The sequence below is a fragment of the Alligator sinensis genome, unplaced genomic scaffold (assembly GCF_000455745.1).
Source record: "Alligator sinensis unplaced genomic scaffold, ASM45574v1 scaffold528_1, whole genome shotgun sequence".
Lineage (NCBI taxonomy): Eukaryota > Metazoa > Chordata > Crocodylia > Alligatoridae > Alligator > Alligator sinensis.
Window position 1 is genome coordinate 968520 of NW_005841846.1, and position 24200 is coordinate 992719.

General features: G+C 41.6%; 1 protein-coding gene across 8 annotated transcripts in view; it reads right to left on the minus strand.

Annotated features, from left to right (window-relative positions):
* MTUS1 (microtubule associated scaffold protein 1) overlaps positions 1-24200 on the minus strand; it is a 164092-nt gene that overhangs the window by 28598 nt on the left and 111294 nt on the right. For all 8 annotated transcript variants that reach the window (XM_025207540.1, XM_006015860.3, XM_025207524.1 and 5 more), the window contains one exon: positions 15162-15379. In XM_025207540.1, coding sequence (XP_025063325.1) covers positions 15162-15379 — 218 coding nt within the window. The remainder of the gene's footprint in view (positions 1-15161; positions 15380-24200) is intronic.

Below are 24200 nucleotides of genomic sequence, written 5' to 3' on the forward strand. Positions count from 1 at the left end.
TGGGCCCCTTATCTGGCCGCAGGCAGGAGCCGGCGCAGCTCGGCCAGGCTGCTCCTGCCACACCACCGGTTTCCTTCCTCCAGCGCTTACCTGTGCAGTAGGTCTCCTCCTCCTCTGCCCCCTACTTGTCCCCTTTTCCTCCCCACTCCCCAAGCCGACTTCCCACGTCCTTGCCCTTGACCTTTGCTGACTCGCCCCAGCAGGGCAGCCCCGTCTGCCACCTCCCCAGAGAGAGACCCTCTAAACTCTGCCTAGCAGCACCCACCATAAGCAAAGGCCACGGCCCTTTGAGTCAAAGCCAGGAAGCTCTTGGTGACCTACAGCGGTTCCCAAAAACTCTGACAGATTGTGCACTACCGATTTAAAATGACAACCTTAAGTACCACCAGCAAATTTTGGTCATATAAAGTAATTGTAATAAATCTATTAATGTGTACCCCTGGCAGGCTGTCTGTGTACCACTGGTGCTACCCATGCCACAGATTGGGAACCACTGACCTACACAGATGAGCTTCAGTTCCCTGGTGTCATTAAGGCAGTGGTTCTGTGAATTAAGCAGCTCCAATCTCAAAAACAAAGAGTTAGATCTATTACAGTGCTCACCTTGAAGCAGGGCAGGGCACTGGGGATGACTTGAGCCTGCTCTCTCACCACACCTTGATATACCCCTCAGAGGACCTGGCAGCAGCCCAGGGTGCCCCAGCACTGAGAATCAAGCCCAGGTTGAGAATCGCTGCACTACAGTCTCTAACAATGCCCCAAGGCAAAGCAGAGCAGGCCAGGCTGCCACCTTGCCATGTTCAGTGGACCTGCTGGCACTGTTGGCAGGGAAGCTCCTCTACCTCTGCCATCTGGTTAAAAAGTAACAACCATGCTGCTTCTGCCCGAGCTGGAGTACAAAGCACAATCCAAGTTTAGCCAATCCAATAGCAACCTCCACTCCTTAAGGGCAAGAACTGAGTTTATAATTCATAATGGTGTTAAAGCAGAACACTACATTTAGCTTACTTTCACTGAAGGGGGAAAAAAAAGACAAACTTTTTAGCTGGGGCAGGTTTTGTTTTTTTTTTTAATGGCTTTAGGACATACCTATGAAGGCAAGAACTTGGATTTTGCTAAACACAAAAGGTTCCAGAAAACTGAAGAACCCACTAAACTTCAAAAGCCAGTAATTGCAATAAACACTACAAATTACACTCCCAAATTTATAGAGCCTGTTTAAAAGGGGGAAAAAAAATCTCTGCAGCCAGCCATAACAGAATTACACTGTCAGACACACAGAAGCTAAAATAACTGTATTATAGAGAGATTTATGGAACATTAATTTTCAAAAGCCCATGAACAAATTAAGGTGTCAAGTATTACAAATATACGACTCGCATGAAACTTCAGGAAAGAGGTATGGGCTGGGTTCCCCCCTCCTCTTACAAATTTCACAAAAAAAGTATCTCAGTATAAGACCAGATCTCAGTGTAAAAAAGATAATTTAGATCCTGAGATTTGCCAGGGTAGCTACAAAATTTATCAAAAAAGCAAATTTAAAAGTTGGATTCCAGGTGCAATAACATTAGATTTGGGATTCTGCATCTAGGCATTTGTAAAATTCTAACTACTGTACTTGCATTAATCAGAGATGTGAAAAAAAAATCTTCCATTTGAAAGTTCATCTAACTTGATCTCAGCTACATAGTTGGTCGTATAAGAGCATCCTTACCTTACCTTATTCTCCAATAAGAAAGCCTTACCTCTTGCGCACCTACTTATTAGCAGGTATTCTGGTTTTCCCCGATTAAAAAACAAAACAAAATGCAAATGCTCTGATAAAACCCCTAAAATATGTGATTAATATGAAAGGCCCCCCACAGCCCTGCTCATGCCCCTATCTCCCTGCCCATAGCGCCTGCTCCCCAAGCCCTGCCAGAGGGGGCCCCCAGGTGCCAGGGCTATGGGGCCGGGGCCCCGTGTCTGCAGCCCTCTGCCCTTGGCAGGAGGTTGAGGCTGCTGCAGTGGAGCGGAGCCCAGCCCACCCCCCCGCTGCAGGCTTGGTCTGGGGGCATGGGGGACTGGTGCCTTGAGTCGGGGGGGGGGGGGGGCGCCCCCCCCGCGGGGGTCTCCTAGGGGCTGATCGCACTGACTGGGGAGTTCTCCGCCTCCAACCTCGCTCACCAAGAAGCGAGCGCGCTGCTTCCGGGAGTCCCGTGGCCACTTCCAGAAGCAATGCAGCCACTTTTGCTGGCAACCCTGCTCCCCAGCTGGCCCTTGCAGGGGGGACACTGGTGCTCCTGCCTGCCCCCCAGCTAAACGGGGAGGGCAGCCTGACAGGGAGTGCATATGCACCCCTATGCATTGCCACTGGCGGGGGGGCAACTCCCTGCAGCTGCACATACTCCCAGAGGGCAGTGGGACCCACGCTGCCAGATCTGTGCGCAGGGCAGGGCTCCCTGCCCTGCTGCCCTCCCTCCAGGCCTCTGCAGCCTAGTGGGTACAACCTGGCACTGCAGGGCAGAGTGGGGCTGCACAGGAAAGCTCATTGCTGCTACAAGCTCCGCACTGCCTTGGCAACGTGGCTCTGCATGCGCAGTAGTGAGGGGCACAGCCCTATGCCACCACAGTTGTGTGCACAGAGGATATGTTGCCAGGGCAGCACAGAGCTTGCAGTGGCAAACAGCCATCTTGTGTGGCCCCACTCTGCCCTGTAGCACCAGGTTCCACCTGCTGAGCTATGAAGGCTCTGGGGGAGAGCAACAAGTTGGGAACCTGAGCCTGCAGTGGGCAGCCCACTTCCACTCCTTCCCCATGTACAGATCTGGGGGGCATGTGCCCCTCTGCCCCCCAGCAGTGCCCGTGGCATGGGGGAGCCAGCTTCTCCCCTCCCGCCTCCTGGACAAGCCACCTGTGACCTCATCTCACTCCCTGCTGGGACTCTGCAGCCATGCATTTCAGTGCCAGGCTGCAAGCCCCAGCCCTGCCCAACTCCCTCCCTCCTTCCCTATGGGGGCCTCAGTCCATGCCCCACCTCCCCCACTACAACTTATCTGCAGGAGCTGCACATGACAACCCCTCCCTGACTGCCCTCTTCCTGCTCCCTCCCAGCCCGTTGCAGGCTGGCCTGAAGAGGGCTTGCTGCAACACTAAAAACTGCAGGTTTCTCTGCTAAAATGAGAAATCCATGTTTCACTCCGTTTTTCTGTGGGAAACAGAAAACCCAGATCCCTGCTTATTATGTAGATTTATTCAGTAACTAGATGGCATCTGTCACATGGTTTGGTATTACATGCAGGAGAAAAAACATGCTGAAAAGAACTAGTCCTGAATATGTGGGAAATCTACAAAATAAATCAAGTAAAACATAGTATTCAAAAATACAAAGATGAGATAACATTCAGAGTAGCTGCTTTCCATTTTTGTAAAATATGGCATCATATTATTATTTATTATTACTACAACATTGTAGTATTTTGGCCCAGAATATATGTGCTCTGCAAGATTAAGTTTAAACTAAGACTTGAAATTGAGAGCAGTCCCAAAAGGACTGGATGACAGGAAAAATAAACTACTAATCTAGTACAGGCTTACTAATAAACTTCAAAAATCTAAGATTTCACCCAGATCCTTAAGTCTGCTTATTTTTTCAAATAAGTCTAGTGTTAATGAAATACTCCATTTTAAGCAAGGATCTTCCTACTCAAATCACTGAGGGAACAAGTACCGGTAATCATCATTCCAAAACGTGTGACAGTTATTTCTAAGGCAACTGGTATGTCCTAGGCACTACATCACAGGACCAAGTAGGAAGGTTACAAAACTGGTCTCTTCCTTTTTCAAGCACAGGAAACAGACACATTTTGGCCAAAGTCAGTGTTTTCCAGACCTGATTCTGGGAAGTGAGAAAATTGTCAGGGGGCAGGGTGGAGCAATAAGAGTCTGTGCTAGGTCTACAGTGGAGATGTATCAAGTTTGAAGTAAGGGGTTCAAGTCCTTTTCGTAGTGTGCCTGTTCTTCAGGACCAGCACTCACATACTTGCTGCATGAGAAGAATTTGGGCAGGTTTTAAGAATGTGCTAAATATTTCATCTGTGGTAAGTCTGAGGGCAGAGGTCCAGGAGGACAGAGCTCAGTGCACCTGACTACAGTCAGATGTAATGCAAGACTGGACTGGGAGAGAAAAAGAGCCTCGGCTAAGAACTTTGGAATGCGAATGTGTGTGAAATCTCAGATTTTCAAAGTTCATCTGTAGCCTGCACTGCTTTAGCAATTTGTTTTTCCTGTCAGCCAGTCCTTTTTGCAGGCCTTTTAGTGACCTTTTACAAATACAGGGCAAAAGGACTAACTAATATCATAAAAATAGGAGCAATTGCCAACAGCTACTCTGCTCCAATGATGGAATGAAAAAAATCCTATGTTTATGCTTAACGTGTCTTATATTTCCATTTCAAGAGCTGCAAGTCATGTTTTGCTTTGTGGTGTTCCTTCATTACATGTAAAAAATTTATAATCCCTTCAATATCTTGCTTTTCTACTTGAAAAGCCATAAAAGACATGGTAAATCTGGTTTTAGTTTTGTGTGTTGCCTAATAAACTAGTATTGCACATGTGTTACTACTTACAAATACCTTACACTGTAAATCCCAAATAAACTTGACTTCTTGCTTTTGCAATCAGAATAAATTTTCATTTGAAATTGTCTTTAAGTTGTTAAATGGAAACACGGTCCTAAATAATGAGCAAGTTACCCTTTATATATTGTAATATCTGGCCTTTTTAAGTTTCTTTTTATGTACTGATGTGATAAGCCATTTACCATGCACCCTTGACCTCCTCACTTGCAGTTTGCTCACACATTCAGCTTCTCTGGGACTGCTAGAGAGACATTCCAAGCCTCTGAGCAGCTTTGAACATTTTTAAGAAGTTACCCATCTGGAAAAGCTGTTTTCCATCCTTCAGAGAATGTGAGTTCTCAGCTCTTAAGTTTACATCACTGAGACTCAGGCTTACAGTATTCTGTACTATGACAGATTTTTAAAATACTGCACATCATCAGGATTAGAAAAAGAAAACTGAAAACATCTTGGGGGCCTTCCATGTGCTTGTTATCAGATTTTGGGGTTCATAACCCTTTTGAGGGTCTGGGAAGCGGGCACTTAAGACAGTTGTAAAGTTTCAGATGAATCCTGGCTATTGAGAAACCCATCTGGGGTCTCTCAGTACCACAAGCCTGCCTTTAAAAAGCTGACATAAAAATGAGTAATAATAAACATTAACTCTCAACCTAGCTAAAATTATTTTATATACGGCATACATAACATGGCATATAGAAATACATGAGAAACTATATAATGGTTCTCTCAACACTTGTTTGAAGTGAGCTATGCAGCTCATTTGTAACTTCATATTTGATAGTTCTGCTTTTTAAAAGTAGTGTACTGCCAGTTTATATTTATCATGTAGTCCTTATGCTACATGCAGTTTTATATAAAAACATATTATTTTAATTTATCCTTCTGGAGCTGATCGTGATTTTCTCCATTCCATTCTTGCTAGAAAAAGAGCTATAGAACTATATACAAAAAACTAGAACTCGTGCTTCCGAAATGAAAGGTGGTATTTTGGAAGCACGAGTTCTAGTTTTTTGTATGTCTTTTTGTCTTAGACCAACACGGCTACCAAGTACATGCATAGAACTATATGTACTTCTATTTACAAACATTAGAGCTAAGGACAGACATTCAGGGGCATTAGGGGGCAGGTTAAACTGGATCAAAGGTTGCCTTATATCAGGTAAGTCAGGATGGGGAGAACAGCAGTGGGGGTTAACGGTCCAGCAGGCTGGACAAGATGGGGGGTGTTCTGGGGTATGAGGGAAGAGATGCAATCCATGAGTGGTGGGGGGCAGGCGCGACCTGCAGGTGGGGAGGTCAGTGGCATTACTCCCATCCCCCCTCCCACCTCTCCTCCCCATTGGGATTTACTTGCTCAGCTCCAGTAGTGGTGAACACTGATAAAAGTGGCTGCACCAAAAAGTGACATATGGGATTGAGGGTCAAGAAGGCTGCCTGGTCATGGGGAGGGGGGAAAGCAAGAGGCCAGGGGCGCAAAAAAATAGCCCAGGAGGAGGGGAAGGGGGGGGGAAGCTGTGCCACGGGAAATTATTTGGGGGGGGGGGGGGGGGGGGGGGGGGGGGGGGAGAGTGAAAAGAGCAGCCCCAGGGCTGGGACCAGTTGCTTGGATTCCTCAGCCCTGGGGCAGCACAGGGAAAATGTACAGATGTTCCATGCACCAGTTTGATTTAAATCAAACTACATAGATCCAGGTTCATCTTAAACCAAGTTCTGCAATTTTTAGACCAGTTTGTGTACATGGAACTTCTGTACAGTTACAGGCTTAAACCGACTGCCAGTCACTGAGACTGGGTCTGTAAGTGTTCGGTCAGCAGCAGGATAAGCAAATTTTAAAACTGTGCAGCCATTCTGAACCCGATTTAACCTTCCCAAATGTCTATGCTTAGCTTAGGACTACTTCCTTAAAAGACATTAATCAAATTAACTATTTTTGTCCACAGATACATTGTCTCTTTTCAAATGATTTTACATTTTCTTCTTAACTTCATCAATGACCGTCTACCTAATCAATAATTGCCCCCCCCCCATATTAACATGAAAAAAGATATACAATACAAATACATAAATATATCAGGACCTTTCAACTGCAGTAGTTTGCCTTAGGTACGTCTTCCTGCCTTCCACCTAACTCAGAAGGTAATGTTCTTTAGGTAGGGATCTGCTAGCTTTAAGTGTCATGCACACAGAGGCATAACATGTCTTGAGCAGCTTCAAAGCACAGGGCCGTACTGACTGCTGTGCTGTCAGTGTCCAGCCATGGCAATGGCAATTTTTGCATCTCCCCATGCCCCGTAGGCCCAAGTTGCATTCCCCTTCCCTTTGCTATACAACTAACACAACTATGTGTTTGCATAAACACTTATATAGTAATAGTTCCCAAGCTGTGGTCCATAAATCACTGCTGATTTATATAAAAAAGAACCTATATCCTTTTCAACTTCTCAACTGCAATACAAGAATCCTGAAATGCACCTTAAATGCTTCCACACTATTACTCTTCCATGTAAAGAATGGTACCACATTTAAAGTTTGAGTCCAGACTGATGAATTACATAAGAATTTGATCTACTCAGGGGGGTACTGGTCTGGAGGAATTGGGTACTGTTGCTGCCTGAGTCACTATACTACTTGGCAAACAAGTCCTTTGCTCCTTTCTTCAATTTACTCATTTGTAAATTGGAAACATACCACCCACTTCCCTTTTTAAAGGATTATGATCATTATGATCACTGTGTGAAAAGTGTTCAGAGCTAAATATAAAACCATTAGAACATGGCTTTTAAAGAGAGACGCTCATTCAACAGGGAAATGTGCTACAACAGAGTAAGAGTTAATCACTTCAGTTGATTACATAACACACCAATTCATCATCACAGCAAAACAGAAGCACTTAAAATGATCTACTCTTATATTTATCGTGTTCTACCATTTAGCCTTAGAAAGGAAAGTCTGATGAGTTTTGCTGTCAAATTGCAGCCCTAATATCAAACTGAAAAAAAAAAAATCTATTTTAGAAATTATGGGTAGGTGTAATGAACTGTGGTTTCATTTATTTGTAAATACTTCTTGAGATACGAGTCTATAAACCTACCCACTTACCCACCAATTTCCAAGAACCGCTTTTCTTTTTTTAAACAGGGAAGTACACCCATAATGGATAATGATTCATAGCATGAAACATGCTATCTTGATCCTAGCAGTAGCTTGTATCAGGATGGACCATCACAAATTGCAATGCATCTGTTCTTCAGGATATACTGCTAGCCACAGGTCACAACACAGAACCAACAAATCACATTTTTTGTAAACCACACTTCAGTTATCCATATTTTCATCATCAGCTAATTGTAACCTAGAGGCAACTTATGTACGTTGACTCATGGCTGCTCCTATAGCCATTCAGTAACATTATAGATTTAATAGATTTCAGAGACATTAGGGCTGGAAGGAACCTCAGAAGATCATCAAGTCCAGCCCCCTGCCCCAGGGGCAGGAAGTCAGCAGGGGTCATAGGATCCCAGCAAGATAAACATCCAGATTTCTCTTGAAGGTGTTCAAAGTAGGTGCTTGAACCACCTCTGGTGGCAGTCTATTATATTTACTTGTCTAGTCTGCCCTACTTATGCAACCCGAATAATATCTCTACATGTTGTCACTCTACATGTACATAGTACTGTCAATGGTTCTGTATACAAAAAACAGATGAAAGTCTGGCACTGTCACAGGCCAGCTGGGCACTGTGAGTATATTAATTTAGTTGCAGATTGACCGAGCACTGCAACTTGATTAGCCACTGGGCTTTTTGGTTCAGGATTGAGGTGGTGATTTTGGGATGAAAGCAATGACAAGGTTTACTTAATTTTGGGGGGGCCCCACAGACCGGATAGAGTGGCCTGGTGGGCAGCATCCGGCCCCCAGGTCACATTTTGCCCACCCCTGTATTAGAGCATCACAGCAGTTCCTTCCCTAATAGAATATTCCACTTTGTTTAATGTCTATTTAGGTGGTTTATTCAGGATGTTTTATAGTAAAATATAATCTGGTTATACTTTTAAAAATCCACCAGTTTAAGGTAAATATCTGCAGTCACTCATCGACCAAATTTCATAGAATCATTGAGAAGTTGCACTGGAAGGGACTTTGAATGGTCATCTAGTCCAACCCCCTGCTTAAGGCAAGTTGATCACTATCCTGTACAATTCCACTGTCTAACCTAGGCAGCCCTGACAAGACAAAACACCGTAACCTGCCACAGATAAAGCAGGGGGACTACAGTCGCCAGTGTCCTACTTCTGTAAAGGTTTAAATTAAGACCACTTTTAAATACTTTCCCCGTCCTGTTTCCATTGATGGCTTTTGTAGCCTCAGTTTTTTCATCTCTTAGCTCTTTACTGGGGAAATACATTGCTGTATCATTAACATAGCAGTGTACACTTGCAATCAAACAGTCCTATATGCTAAAGAAAAAGCTAAACAGAGAGCTATTGCTAAAATCTCATATTTAAGAAATTCACTACTTGTGGTAACTACATGCTTTGTATAGTGTATATTTTATTTCTAACCTCTGTTCTCAACAGAGCACTTCTCAGGTGTAATTTTCCAGGCTTGATCTGTCTGCACGCAGATGTTTTTTGAAGTGTTTGAAGAACAATTGAATTATTTGAGTAAGAACAACAAAAAAATCCTTACGTGATTAAAAAACATGTCATTACTTTGGACTGTTGGAATTAAAGGCTGAAGACTGGAAAGGAAAATACCTTGAAGTCTTCTGGTGAAAACTGTTTGAGATTTTGCCAAGTTATATTTTGAAATTTCAGCTCTTTGGTTATCATAGTAAATTTAAACGCAAAACAACAGTACTTTTAACCTATTTTAAGCTACAAACTGAATAAGGGAGGGCTGCCTCAGAGTACTGTCCATTGCAGCTGAAAGCTTTATGTATACTGTGTGATGCAAGATGACTTCATACCTCAGTGGGTAGGAAAGGCTGACACGAGGCTCCTTTTCTTAACTTTGTCTATCTGGCAGGGCAATGAAGCTGACAAGTAAGATCAGTACTTCCAAGACTGCCGGTTCTTTTTAAAATCCTAGGAAATTCCATAGAAAACTGTCACTCATGTTATGATGATTGCACAGATAAGCCCTTACACAGGAAATTCCAAATTTACAGCTATTCATGCACTGATGACACAGAAACCAGTTAAAAAAGTTACCCTTCCTCTAACTGATGCTTACATTGCTGCTTACATTGCTTCTTGCATTCCACATCCTGGTTTAATATCTGCATCTAAGTTGTGATTGCCTTCTGGAATAGAAGGTCTCAGTCGCATTAGTTCCATCCAGCAAATTCTCCTGGACTGCATCACCATTCCTGAGTATTGTCTGAATCAACATTCCTATCATCATCTTGGCACAATTCAGGGACTGACATCAGAGTCTGCTCATCTTCCAGTTATACAACAATAAAATGTTCTGAGATTTTAATATTCTGTACAGCCCTACCTAATTTTATTAACTTTTTTCTTCAGTGCTGGCTTTTAAAGTTCTTGACAAACTAAATGATATCTTAATGCTAGGAAACTTCAGTTCTGGTTTTATACAAACCATGATTTAGAAAGCTTTTCCCAGTCCAAGTAAATGGTTTATTCTATCTTAGATGCTACTTTCTTAGTAGTAAACACAGCACAATTATACATCAATTGAAATTATTTCATTACTTAAAATACGTGACAGGATGAAAGGCAAGTTTCATGCTAGTACCACTGCAATGACAGTGGCAAGTAATTTAAGTAATTGCAGCAATGCACTTCATTTTCACTGGAAAGATGGAATTCTACAGAGTGGATTTAGAGAGCAGATCTAGTCTTGCTACTTTTGTGTAGGTAACAGAATTATTTCACTAGAAATAACGTGACAACATATTCAATATATGCTGCAAATCTGAAGGGGAAGGGAAATCTAACTAACCTTATTTTAATTCTTAAGTGACCTCACTGGTACATCAAAGATTGTTTGTCCCCTCTGCACACCAAAGGCATTTTAATTAAAAAGGAGCAAGAAAAAAGCTGTTTTGGAAAACGTAAAGACTGTTTCGATAGTCAAGCATCATTTCAGGGATAATTATTGTTGGGTTGTTTTTGTTTGTTTCTTAAAAGGTGAAAAGCAAGTTTAAAGTTCAAATTGCTCAGCTATAATCAATTGACAGGAACAGAACAATGTGGGATTTTTAATGTATACCAAGGGTTGAAGAGGGCAATGCATAAGAGAAACTACAGATTTTCAGGTTACTATGTGTATTGTGGAGCATTATATTTCTTAAGAAACACAGATTTAATTTTATAATAGATTACAGAATTGCAATATGAAATTCAGATTCTTTTAAATACAGCCTCTGGTTTCTACCCTATTTGGTACAGACAAGTTGCACTACATTTTTTCAACTGTTTGTTCCTATTTTTATATTGGAAGATGGTCACATCTTATGGTCATATCTTTTATTTATTAATTTTTTTATATAATGTGACCATCTTCCAATACATAGCAAATTAAAATTAACTAGTAAAAGTAATATTAAAACAAGTTAAGAAACAAAACCAGAGAATTACAGATTTACTCCTGCTACAGTTGCAAGAAATACCTATAAAAACCAAATACCACAGATGGGACAGGATCCTTGATAACATATTGTATGTGGTCAGTTTCATTACTTCCTCTACAGTGTCAGTTTTCTCCTTTCTTGCTGGTAAAGGTTAAAAACAGGAAAATGTGATTATAAAATGACAAGAATTGGCTGGGGAATATAGACCACAAGGTTGAACAATAACTTAGAACTGGGGGGGGGGTGTCGGGTTTTGTTTTTACTGATGAGATTTCGGTTTGATGCATCCTTTTGGCAATAAAACATCTACATTCATCAATCTTTTAAAAACAGATGAAGTCACTCTAGTTCAGATATTCGTGTCAGCCACCTTGTTAATGTCCAACAAATAATCTGGAGCAAACTTTTATCCTGCATTAGTTTGTTGTAGCAACACGACTACTATTGTTTAAGTAATGTCATCTGGACTCCAGGCAAGTAAAACCTGGATTTTAGAATTCTAAAGTCCAGAGTTCTTTCACTTCAGATGGGTTACCTGGATTTTAAGCAGATGATATTCGCAAAGACCGAATCTTAAACCTAAAGACAGAAATCATCAGGACAAACTCTGATGAGTTTAGGAAGTTATTAGGGTAAATGATTGATGCTGACAGATCATGCCTCTGCATAAGCATATTAAAAAGTAAATTTAGAGCTGAGACAGTTTAGGGGTAGATATTTCAGACAAAAAAAAGCAACAGTATTATATAATCACTAGATTTGATTGAAGGAAGATCTAGTATGAGTGGTCTTATCACCTCCTTCCAGTGGAGCTGGGTGGATTTGTCGATTACATATTCTGCTTTGTGTGTTAAACATTTGACAGGGAAGTGCTGTTAAGTTAAAAACGGCACTAACAGATCTCAAACATTTGGGCAAAAAAATAACAGAAGCTTAGAAACCTGTGCAAAGGAAAGGATTAGGAAGTGCAGCATAGATTTTTACCAATGCTGAACTCTATGTGCATTGTTAAAGGCTACTGTATATTCTGGAACAGATATTCAGTGAAGATAGGTCTCCCGTAACTGAACTCAAACTCCATAGTAGTCAGTTTTCCATACTTTGAAACAAAATTGTTAAGAGGGTCTCAGATTTGTTTTGCAGTTCAGGAGAAACTAGAAAATTAGCACCTCCTGGCATCAGGCAGTTGAAAGTACGGAGATGTTACTGTTAAGATACGAGTTACCAAAATTTTGGAAGAGGTGTGTTAAGATAATGTCTATACATATCCCGCTTTGTTGCTAGAAATTCTGTTTGCAAAACAGCATCTGGCATTGCCAAGCTGCTAGAGCCAGTCTATACCCAGAATCTGTGGTGGGTCCATGTAGCTCCAAACAGCAGCTGCGCTGCCAGAGCATTTAGTGCATCCTAGGAAGGTACCAGGTGCTAAGTGGACAATAACAGCATGCCAAAGACACAATGCATGTAGTTGCTCCTATAACTGGCTGGCAGCTGAAACTTAACTCCACCTGGAGGAGATGTAATAGTTGTACAGGCAAAAAGGAGGACTTTGCTGCTGCAGAGGAGCTTTAGGTATAAAGACTATGCCTAACAGTACTGTAGAAAGGGGAGGGAGAGAGGGAGTAACAGACATTGTTTACTCAAAGAATAGCGGCTGGACAGCCTGTCTGAAAGCAGAAAGAAAAGGACTTGTATCTGGTAAGTCATAAGTTAAACCTCTTGGCAGTTCTACCTTACCCAGGGAAAAACATGGTTGAGATTGGGCCAGGTTGAGCTACCTTGCTAAAACAGGTTTAGTCTACTCTTAGTAGCATATACACTATAGTAACACCACATAGCTCAATTTAGCTGGCTACATGCTAGCCCAGGGACTGCATGAACTAGGCTTTAATTTTCTATGAAGCACAAGCAGCTTAAACTTTGAATTAATCCATCAGCTAAAAGGTGCTGTCCTCTTTATCTACATTATGAAAAGGACAGACCATTTATTCTTCTGTCCCCAGCCTCCACAAGAAATACATGACTTAGATAAATGTTGACCAACACAATATTATTCTGTATTGCACATGGAGACTGTTTCCCATTCCAATGTCAGCAGAGAACTATGGGGTAAATGTATACTTACACAACACTTAGGACTGAACTTCCAAGGATCAGTGAAGACTACAGATGCACCGATATATTGGTCCCCACAACACAGCCCTGGCCCAGCCCTCCGGCCAGGAAGAGGCTGGTGCAGCCCTTGGCCCCAAGCCTGCAGCAGGCAGCCTTCTCTCACCCCACACAAGTCTAGGAGGCACATGCCCCTTCCCCTGGGGGCGCATGCAGCAGTGGGAGCCTCCCCCTTTCCCACCCCCACCCCAGACAAGCCATGGTGGCTCCGTCCCACCCCACCCTGGGTGGGCAGCTCCTACCCCCATCCCTACCCTACTCTCTCCCTCACTGTGTGGGGCCTCAATCTGCCCCCATGCCCTTTCCCCAACACAGACTTATCAGCTGGACACTGCTCTTTAAGCTGCTGGGCTGCATATTGGCTGTCAGATTGGCATCAGCCAATATAGCTGGTTAATAATTGGCCATCAGTATCGGCTAAAAAATCTTTAATCGGTGCACCCCCAGCGAAGACCTGACACAAACTTCTCTGATCCTATTCAGTTAAGCAACCATCAAATCACTCTTGGCTCTCACCAACAACAAAACTGGAGAAACTGGCCAAGCCTAGGAATTTTCTTTCCTTTACATGTGCAGGGATCTTCTTGTCCTGAACACAGTATCCTCCAGGACACACCAAATCTCTTCAAACACTTTTATTTAAAAATCCAGGTTAGGCACATTTATGATTCAACAAGAGTAACTAGAAAAAAGTTAGTATTAATACAAGACAGGTGTGGGATACAGAGGTATCCCAATAATTTAAAAGGCCAACTAGGGGCCGTGCTGTTTTTGACTTGCTGCTTGGAAACAGGGAATAATTGGTGGGGAATGTAGAAGTGGAGGGTAACTCAGGGAGCAGCAACTACAAAATGATTGAGTTCAGGGGAAGGCAGGCAGAAGAGTAAGGTCCCTGGACTACAGAAAACCAGATCAGCCTCCCAGGGGATCCTGTCCATCAGTTCCCTGCGTGAGTCTCTCTCAGAGGTGGTAAACAGAACAAGGAGCACGAAATCAAGTTGTAGCAAGGAAAGTTTAGGTTAGATATTAGGAAAAAAACCCTGTCTCACATGGAAGATAGTAAAGCATTGGAACAGATTACCCCCAAACTCCAAATCATATACTAAAAAAAGTCTGCCTTTTTTTAAAAAAAGGTCTTTGAAGTTATGTCTCCAAAGACAAAGCACTGGCTTTTAGCATACAACATGCCAAGAGCAACCGTCATTGCAAGTTGCTACAACCGTCTCTCTTCTGTCAAAAAGAGAACAAGCAGGACTAACAGGGACCCAGTTACATACTCTATATTTGTTTTTAACCTTCTGTTAACATTACACTCAACGTACGCTAGCTTTTTATAATATAAAACAAACATTTTCAAATAAATGAAGTCACTGAGACGACATAACCCCTTAATATTGTAAATAGGCCGATAAACACATCCATTAACTATGTTGGGTAAATAAAGAGGGATTATGGCATTAAACAGCTGCAGAATGATTAACTGGAAACTCTACCTTAATGATGCTTAGAATCATCCATTTTAACAGGATCATTACAAATAGAAAAAGTTAAAAAGCAATGAGCTAGGGATACTCCAATTAGACAGATGCAAGATACTAATCCTATGCAAGTTAAGAAAAAAAAAATGTTTAAAAAAAGAAACACTTCAATTCATAGGTTCCTTTGGGTCAAAGAGACTTCTTACAACATATGTACGCACACATGCAATAATCAAAAGTTTCAACCAAGAACACAATAGCAAATTTGAAGAGATTACTTTTTGAAAAACTTACCTCAGATTGTACATGCTGGATCACAACAGTTAATGCTTCAAAGTTCCGGTTACTGCAGGCCAGGAGTTTCTTCAGCTGCAGGATAATTCCACGTTGGTTCTCACATTTTGCTTTGTATTGTGCCAACTCGTGTGTTTTTATTTCATATGAATGCGCATCTGGAGAGGTTTGGGTTTGTATGCACGAACTTTTAGGAGTCCTCTGCTTGCCCTTGTCAACTGGAATTAAAATATATATGCATACAATTAATATTTATTTGGTGCTAAATATCAAGAAACAAAGAAGAGAGTAGAAAAAATTAAGAATATTTTCTTAAGTCATTCTAATTGGGTTCAAACATTTATTTTAATAGTACGAGTCTTGTGGGTTAGAAATTGTATTTGGCATAGCATTCTAGTACAATACCCAAATACAATTAAATTTGTGTGCTTAAATTCATTATTCTGAGTTTACATTTTTTTCATTACGCAGCATTTTAGAAAGCTGCTCATACCACTGTTTTAATCAGATCTTGAGAGAACCTGAATGTTCCTTTGACACCAAATTTCTTGCAACATGAATGTTTGCCTAATTTTGCCATACACTATGTGCCCATCCATTCTTTTTAGGTCTGCAAAAGGGTTTTACATTTACTAAACGTTAATGAAGCTAGCAAATTGTAATTTATATTTAATCCACTGCTTTCTTTATTTTTCACTATGAGAGTTCCACAATTATAAGTCTGTATTTGGGCTTTATCAGCCAAATATTGAAGCTTGTTTCTCAGCACCACTAGCTTTAGTCACAAATGAAGCACTTACTAAACCTATCAAAAATGTAAATACACTGCAAGCACTTCCCTCCCCCACCCATTATGCATTGTTGGATGATTACCTAGTTTATTTTGACATTCTTAGGTTATGTTGCAACCTCAAAACACATAGAAGCACTTCTCAGACATGCAATGGCAGAAAAGAGAATCAATTTACTCATTAGTATTCAATTCTTAACGCTCCAAGTATACTAGTTTTCTTTATATTGCTGCTCTAAACTGAAAGCTAAAGAAAACAATGGTGCAAATAAGGCCAGGATGAGGCCAGGCTCCTTTTGATCACAGGGTGTGAGCAAATCCTGCAGCAACCAAAACCTGACGCAAGATATAAAAATACCAAGGTAGTTTAATGAGATCAAGGTGCAAATTTCAGCAGCTGACTTAACAAGATTCCTTCACAATAAAAGTTGAAAAACAACAGAAAATTAAGTACTTTTTGAAACCATAATAGTAATACTTAGTAGAAGGAAAATAGCATTACTCTCAAAAAGACCAAAATTAACAAATCAAAAATCAGCATTTTGTTAATTCTTTCAAAAGCCTTTCATTTAAGTGAGGGAGACACTGGGATGCATCTGATACACCGATCTTTTCCTATACCAACACTCTTCTTCTTTCAGTAATAACCAAGAGCTAGTATGTTGCCAATATCAGTACTTCAGCCACTGCCTTAATCAAATTTCAGTGGCTTAGCAGTTTCTCAAATGTTTAAGAACAGAATCCTAATGCAGGAAAAATAGCTCATTTGTCTGGTGAGATCCAACTCATCCTACTGTATACATCTTCCAAACATGCAATCCACCCTAAAAGGGCTTTTGGCCCCCGTTTCAACTTTCCCTTCAGGAAATGCTGATGTGTTTTGATGCACATTGTTTTGATGCTTTTCTTGGTTACTTCACTGCACATGAAAACATACAAGAATGCTGACCATTAGCAAAATATTTACACTGCAAAAAAAAAAAAAAAAAAAAAGTGCAGTCTCCGATTTGGGTGAAAACTGTAGCCAAGGCAAAAGAAAGACTGCTGCTGAACTTGACCTGCTAATTTTAATTTAAAAGCTTCAAGTTGCCTTATTGAGTTAAAATTACTCTACAAACAAGTTAACGTCACGTTTGTCTTCTTTTCAAGTGAAAACAGTCAACGCTATAATTCAACTGAGCAGTGCACACTTCCAAGCAATTGTTTCAGGTTCTCCGCAAACTCAGGCAGCCTACATATTGTGCAGATCACATCAGATTCTTTACAGTCCTAATAAAACATTGTGAATTAAAAAAATTAAAATACACAAGAACAATTAGAAAAAAGTCTTCTTCTAGCTATGGTGAGATGCATCTGGAGATAAAAAAAATAAAATAAATCACAAGCCCTTTTGTGCCTGTTTATGTCCTTTGTTCCTCACTCACATTTAAACAAAAGCATTAAAACAAAGAGCCAAATAGGTAAAAGCCACACTTATAGCTCCTGTTGAGGAAAGTCTATAATAATAACAACAACATCAAAAGTTGAAAAGGGCTTCAGGTACCAAAATATGGATCAAAATCTTCCCATCAAGTCCATCTTGATGTTTGTGTCACTCTTAGATGAGCAAAAACCCTCAAATCTTTTGCCTTTAATGACGTCCAAGAAACCCTCTTCCTGTGTGCCTCATGCAACACATCCTTATAAAATACCCTCCAGTTCATTTGTAATTCCATGTATACACTGCCATTGAATTCAATTTCTAAAGAATACACACGGAAGACCATTCTAAATCCGACAGGCCAAGTAATCAGATTACTTCCCCCAACTATATGTTGCAAGATGAGCTTTGTGCCATACACAAAAAAATATACTTTTTTTTATTAAACTATACCACTCTGGTGACTGCATCTTGATAGGAGTTCTGAACACCTGTATCTTGAACAAAAGTATAATTCCATGAGCTTGCAGCTGACCCTCAGTCAAGAACTTTGCCCTGGCCTCAGAGAGCTGCCTTATGCTCCTTTAGTACAACCACCCCAGCTGAAGGCTGAACACAAGTCTGACTAAGAGCAGAATTTCAGATCATTCCTTTGTAAAGAAGTTTCAATCACATCAGATTGGCACAGCTTGACCAATCTGATGTGTCCTATAGGAGATAGAGGGAACACCACCACCCAATACTACCAGTTACTATTATTATGAGCTATTTTTCTATAAGGGTGCATTCCAACTACTAGCTACATTTAATTATATAGAAAGGTCACTGAGAGGAGCATTAGAATTAGTTACATTTGTGGGCAGATCCAGAGGGGGTGCAATAGCCAGGTACTTTAGTCCCTGAAGCAAGTAAGAACCTTTCTCTCTGCCCTGCAACATCCTCACCCCTCTGTGCTCAGCAGTACTTCCCCTGCTGTCAGACTGCCCCTTTTCCAGTCTGCTGCTGTCACTGTCCCTGACTGACCCAGGTGTTGAGGTTGCTCCAGAGCTGCTTCGTCCTACTCTAACCAGGTTGCACAGAAAGCCAGGCTCAGTCAGGAACAGAGACAGTGGCAGACAGGTTTCCCCTTCCTGCCCTGTCCATAGCTACCCCCTCCTCCCCCAGGTGTTCCCCACCAGCTTGAGAGCAGATGCAGTGAAAAGGAACATATCTGCCACTATTACTGTCCTTCCGCACAGCCATTCCCCTGAAACCCTGGATGGATACGAGTAGCAATGGCCACAACAACAGCACTGGCAGGCAGGTCCCCCCTTCCTGCACCTAGAGGCACCAAGTAGAGAGAGGAGTGGAGGGAAGGTACTGCTGAGCACACAGAAAAGGGAAGGGGAGCCAAGAGTAGGCAGTAAAATACTTACCTGGTTTCAGAGACTTAAAATAAAAAAACAAGTTCCCTGCTCCTGCTGCCACAGCATGATCTGCCCACCCCACTGGGAGCAGGAGGTACAGCCTCCCCTATAGTACCGGTCTCCTTTTCAAAAATCCTAGATCTGCCTATACTTACATTCCTTGTCGAATTTTACTAAACAGCATCTGAATAGCTTGAACTATGCTGCTCTAATGAAACACCACCTGAGCTTCTATGCTACTGTTCTGTGCTCAGTTACTGGCTATCAGTTGAAATTCTGCCCAGTTGATAACTACAGTTAACCGCCCAAGGTTTAACCAACTGAGAATTCTTACCATCCTAACTTGGAATTGTAGAGCTAGACCAGAACCCCTCTGAGGTGCCCATGTGACCTCATTAGCATATAGTAATGACATTAAAAATTTCTTTTGTTAAGCAAAGATGGCAAAGTTATAACGTCTAAAAACATACTCCAGACAGGCTAAAACTAACTGAAGAAACCGTCTAACCTTCCCTTTCCAAGTTTTGGGTAGCTGTAAGTTATAACAGTCTTACCCCAAGCTGCCTGCTGTTCATATTCCTCAACCGAACCATTAACTTCCAGAGCTGTCTGAAGGCTTCTAACTTTAATGTCCAAACATTTTTCAACATCCTTAAGTCCTTGCTCAGGATCTTCTTGGTTAGCAAATTCAAGGATGTTTGAAGTCTGACTCTTCTCCATTTTCTGGAAAAAATGATCTACACTTGTCAAGTTGGTGCTCACTTCTTCAATCAATGACACTAAGTCAGCCTGGGCACTTAACCGAAATTCCATTTCTTTCCTCTCTCTCTGGATCTCCTCAAGCATAGTTTTTATTTCCAACTGACTGGATTTTATCCTTGCTTTCAGATCCTCTTCCATCTGTGGCTGGCTCTTTTGTGCAACTGTATTGGTTTTAATTTCCTTTTGAGGTATTTCCATGCCTTTTAAAATTATTTTTGGCTAGTTTTCACTGCTTCTTGGTTAACTTGAATTTCTGCTAACATAGCTGCTAGACTTTCCATCTCCACTTAAGAAACAACCACAGACCTCTTCTTGTTGATATTAATCCTCAGTGGCAACAGCCATCACTGCTTCCAAGCAGTCGGGAACATTTTCACTTGAATGGGAAAGGTAGTCCCCAGTATAGTACCCTACTTAAGTTTACAGTCAGTACACTTGAATGAAGATACTAAATAAAAGACGAGCACATATTACTGTACAGAGCCCTTGTAAATGGCTCAAACCCAGAATTCAGCTGGAGTATTAGTCAGTGTAACAAGCTGCCCAATTTTGCCACACCCAAACCTATTAAATCCTTTGGTAACATCCCACATAAAATAGCATGTCACCTGAAGTTATTCCCATGCATCAGTCAAAAGAATGTACAGCCATTGGTGTTGGCAGGAGTTTTGCTTTTTTGCAACACAAGATGCAGTCCACTGATCCGGAATAACCCTCCCTCCAACAAAAGGGCTTAAAATGAACATTATACTGCCTACAAGGCTTTGATGTCATTTCCCCCCAACACTTACCTAATGACCCCAATCCCATGGTAAATTAACTGGCTCTGCAGGCACTCTTTCTAGTGATGCAGATACTAATGAATAAATCCCCGAGTGCACTTGCTATACACACCATAGTTATAACCAGAACTGCCTTCAAAACCACTGAGGCCCTCTCTATACATTACAGGTATCATGCAATTAACTGGTTAATTTCACAATTACCTTGAGACCAGCTACTCATGCAAAGCAGCTATCACAACAAAAAGCTCCAACCAGTTACACAAGTTAGACCTCGAAAATGCGTACTAACTTTATAGCTTGTTGCTATCAAGTTTAAATTTGAATGTGTAGCAGGGTCTCCTCTGTAGCACCCTTCAGCTAAGAGGGCGCTCAACTGCAGGAGCACAATATGTCCAGCATGAAACCCCCACAACCTTTGGATAGAGGCAGCTGCAATCCCCAAGGCTTGGGGATATGTGAAACCCCTGGCTCACATGGAGCTCTCAGTCCCAGCTGCAGACGGGACCCAGAGTCCCACAGATAGCTAGGCTCTGAGTCCCGACTGCGTGGGTCACTGAGGCTGAGGGCCTCCCAGCTTTGGGTGCCTGTCTCTTGCTGATATAGGGGGAGCCCAGGATCAGGCTCCCCCTATACCAGCAATAGGGCACAACTGGATCTAATGTGTGATCCTACAATTGCGCCTCCTTCTATACACATGTAGCATGGCGGGAGGCAAAATTGTGTGAATTTCTCATTAGATCCAACTGCGTCTTTACCTGCACGTGTAGAGAAAGCCTTAGAAACATGAAATGGAAAAAACTTTATAGCTGACGGAGAACAGCAGACTAAGTCAGGAAAGCTTAGATAAGTTAGACCTGGCTAGAGATCTTCCTTCAACAGGCCTATCAACCCAGTGTCTTTGCATATTAACTTGGCTTTTACAAAGATTTTTTTTCATGCTACGGACATATTTGCAAACAGATTTGTGATAGACTATGAGCTATGTGATTACTGCATAGCTCTGATTAATCACCAGATATTATCTCTGAAAACTAGTAAAATAATAGTTCAGAGTAGCAAATTGATTTACATACAACTGTCCTTTTGAAGGCTATTAAATATTGACACTTCAATTAACACACTAAATAGTTGGAGTGAGAATTCAGGGTAGCCCAGAACTTGCAGCTGAGGGAAGAGGAGTAAGAGGGCACAGGAGGCATTATACCACCATTTCTGCTCTCAAGATTCTAGGGTACTTTAGGGCCCAAACAACTTCAATAGCAGTCTTAGATCAGCATTTCTCAGCCTGTGGGTCACAAGAATATATGAAAGGGTGGCAAAAAAGCTTTAAAAATGGATCAACATAATTTAAAGATGGATTCTCCTTTAAAAGAGAAAAACGTGGGAAACCGTGGCTTCTCCCTTGCAGGCTGGCAGAGTTCCAGCCTGCAAGGGGTTGCTTGGGGCCCCCAGGGCCCCACACACTCACCCTGTCCCACACACTGAGGGGCTGGGGGCAACAGGTCAGAAGTGAGGGGCACTGGGTCAGGACTGGCCAGCAACATTCACAAATGGATCCTGGTACAAAAAAAAACGTTGAGAACCACTCGTTTAGATAGCATGGGATAGGTAGCAGCCCAACTTGGACTCTTTATGGATAATACTACTAAGAATGCCTGTAGCATTCTGCAGTCAGATGCTGGTCTTTCACCAGGGCTTTGGATGATGCATATCCTGAGCAGTATCTTCATTGTAAGACTTTTCCTGCAGATACTGATATCTTCTGTAGTCCTTATAATGCTGCCACACAATACCATGGGCCATTTGAGGGGAAAGATGTTTGTCTTTGGCTTTATTAAAAAAATTCTGTATCAAGAAGGTTAGGCATTATTTTTCCAGCGCAAAGCCAACCATAATTACATAGGAATGCCTGAGATAGCCCTGGAGATTCTCTCAATCCACATTTCATGGGTAGTATACCCACACATTTTAAGTTTCAAGACACTGAGACAGCCTGAAAATGCAGTTCTGTCTTGGGGCTCGTCAGTGCCAAAAAAGCCTCTGCCAGTATAGCTACGTTGGCAGAGCCTCCTAGTGGAGGCACTGTTTATGCTGAAGTAGTAATTTTTCTGCTAGCTTCACTATGCCACATTTCTCCAAAGGATGTGGCAAAAAACATGTCATAGTTGCATCCAAATTGGGAATTTTCCTGGCTTAGTTCTGGTGGCTCAGGGCTGTAGTTTTTATAGTCCTTCCTTGAGGATTATAAAGCTCTTCCAGATTCACGTGTACAGACCCAACAGACACCTCATCACTAAAGGCCAGCACACAAAACTATGGCAGTTACCTGGAATTTAAACACAAAAGGACACCTATTACATATAAGCATCTTAATATTTCTGAAACCACCAACTGTATACCACCACCAAACCAAAACACTCTCAGACAAAAATAATACAGCTCAGCAAGCCAGTAATCCAAAAGAGAGACTCCACCCCATTCAAGCCTTCACTGCACTCTTAACCCTTCCTCAAAACGTTAATGAACCAATGCTCCAAGAGTCAGCCAAAGCCAAGGACTTTGGAAAAACAAAAGAGGTTGTCAGCACCACCCTCCTTTCTATATTGATGGGTTGCTAGATAAGATCTATTGACATGGCATCACTCTGGCAGGATAAAGCCATTTTATTGGGTTGTTGAGTTTTAAAAAAAAAAAAGTTGTGTTGTTGGATGACACTTAGGCACATGCCCACTACTCTTATTACCCCAAACCCTTCTTCCCCAGATTTACCCAAAACAGTTAGAATAATAGACACCTATGGCTGAAGGAGACCTCCAGAGGTTATTTAGTCTAAACTTCTGACTAAGGCAGGTTCAATCCTCCCCAAACCATCCTATACACATCCATAATCTAAATTCTTTGTAAAACTATGGATCATTAAAACTATGTTTGACTCATTTCCATTTTGTTGCAGTGTCATCTGAAATACTCTTAGCACTAGTATTTTGAATTTAAAGGCCTTCAGACTGCACAAACCCCACGTAAGAAATGCACACAAGATATTTTCTCATTTATGCCAACTATTTTGGGCTAATAAAGTACCTTCGCTTCTGCTGATATTTACTTCTAACAGAAATTAAAGATGCACACAAAGAGAAAAGAAAGTTCTTTAACAAAGAATCAATTACCATGCAAGTGTATCACCAAGGTTATCATCACAATCACTATGAGACTGAATTTTGGTCTGGAAAAATTTTGAAATTACCAAAAATAAACCTACTGAGGAACTGAAAAAGGAATAGTTGCTCATGTCGAATTAAAATATTACTCCTTTTACTGTAAGCTTCAAAGTAAAACCTACACAGCCATTTTGGATTAAACATATAAAAATATTTAATTTAATACACAGCATCTTTGTTTCCTCACCTGTAAAATGAAGATAATATTACTGGCCTCACTAGTAACATGCTTTAAGACAGGGGTTGGCAACATTTTTGGGCAGAATGCCAAAAACGCCTGCAACCTGAACTTGTAAAATGCTGGCGTCGCAGGGGCAGACAGTGGGGAAGCCATGAGGGGCCTGATCCATGCTCTGGCACCCATGCTGGGGGTTATCTACCCCTGCTTTAAGAACTATTACTGATTAGCAGAACAGACTTGAGTAGGACAAAACAGCAACTGAACAAAATCACCACTGAAAAATTAAAGGAGAAAGAAATATATGCAGATGAACTAGGCCTTTAAGTATCTCATGCTTTTGTCCTCATCTCTCTCTCTAGGGAGTTTTAGGACCACATATTATAGGTGAAACTGGTAGTCAAAGACACTGACTGCCCAGGAGTAGAAACTGGCAGCTATTTGAGGGGGGAGGGGGGGGGAAGAGAAAAATAATATTAA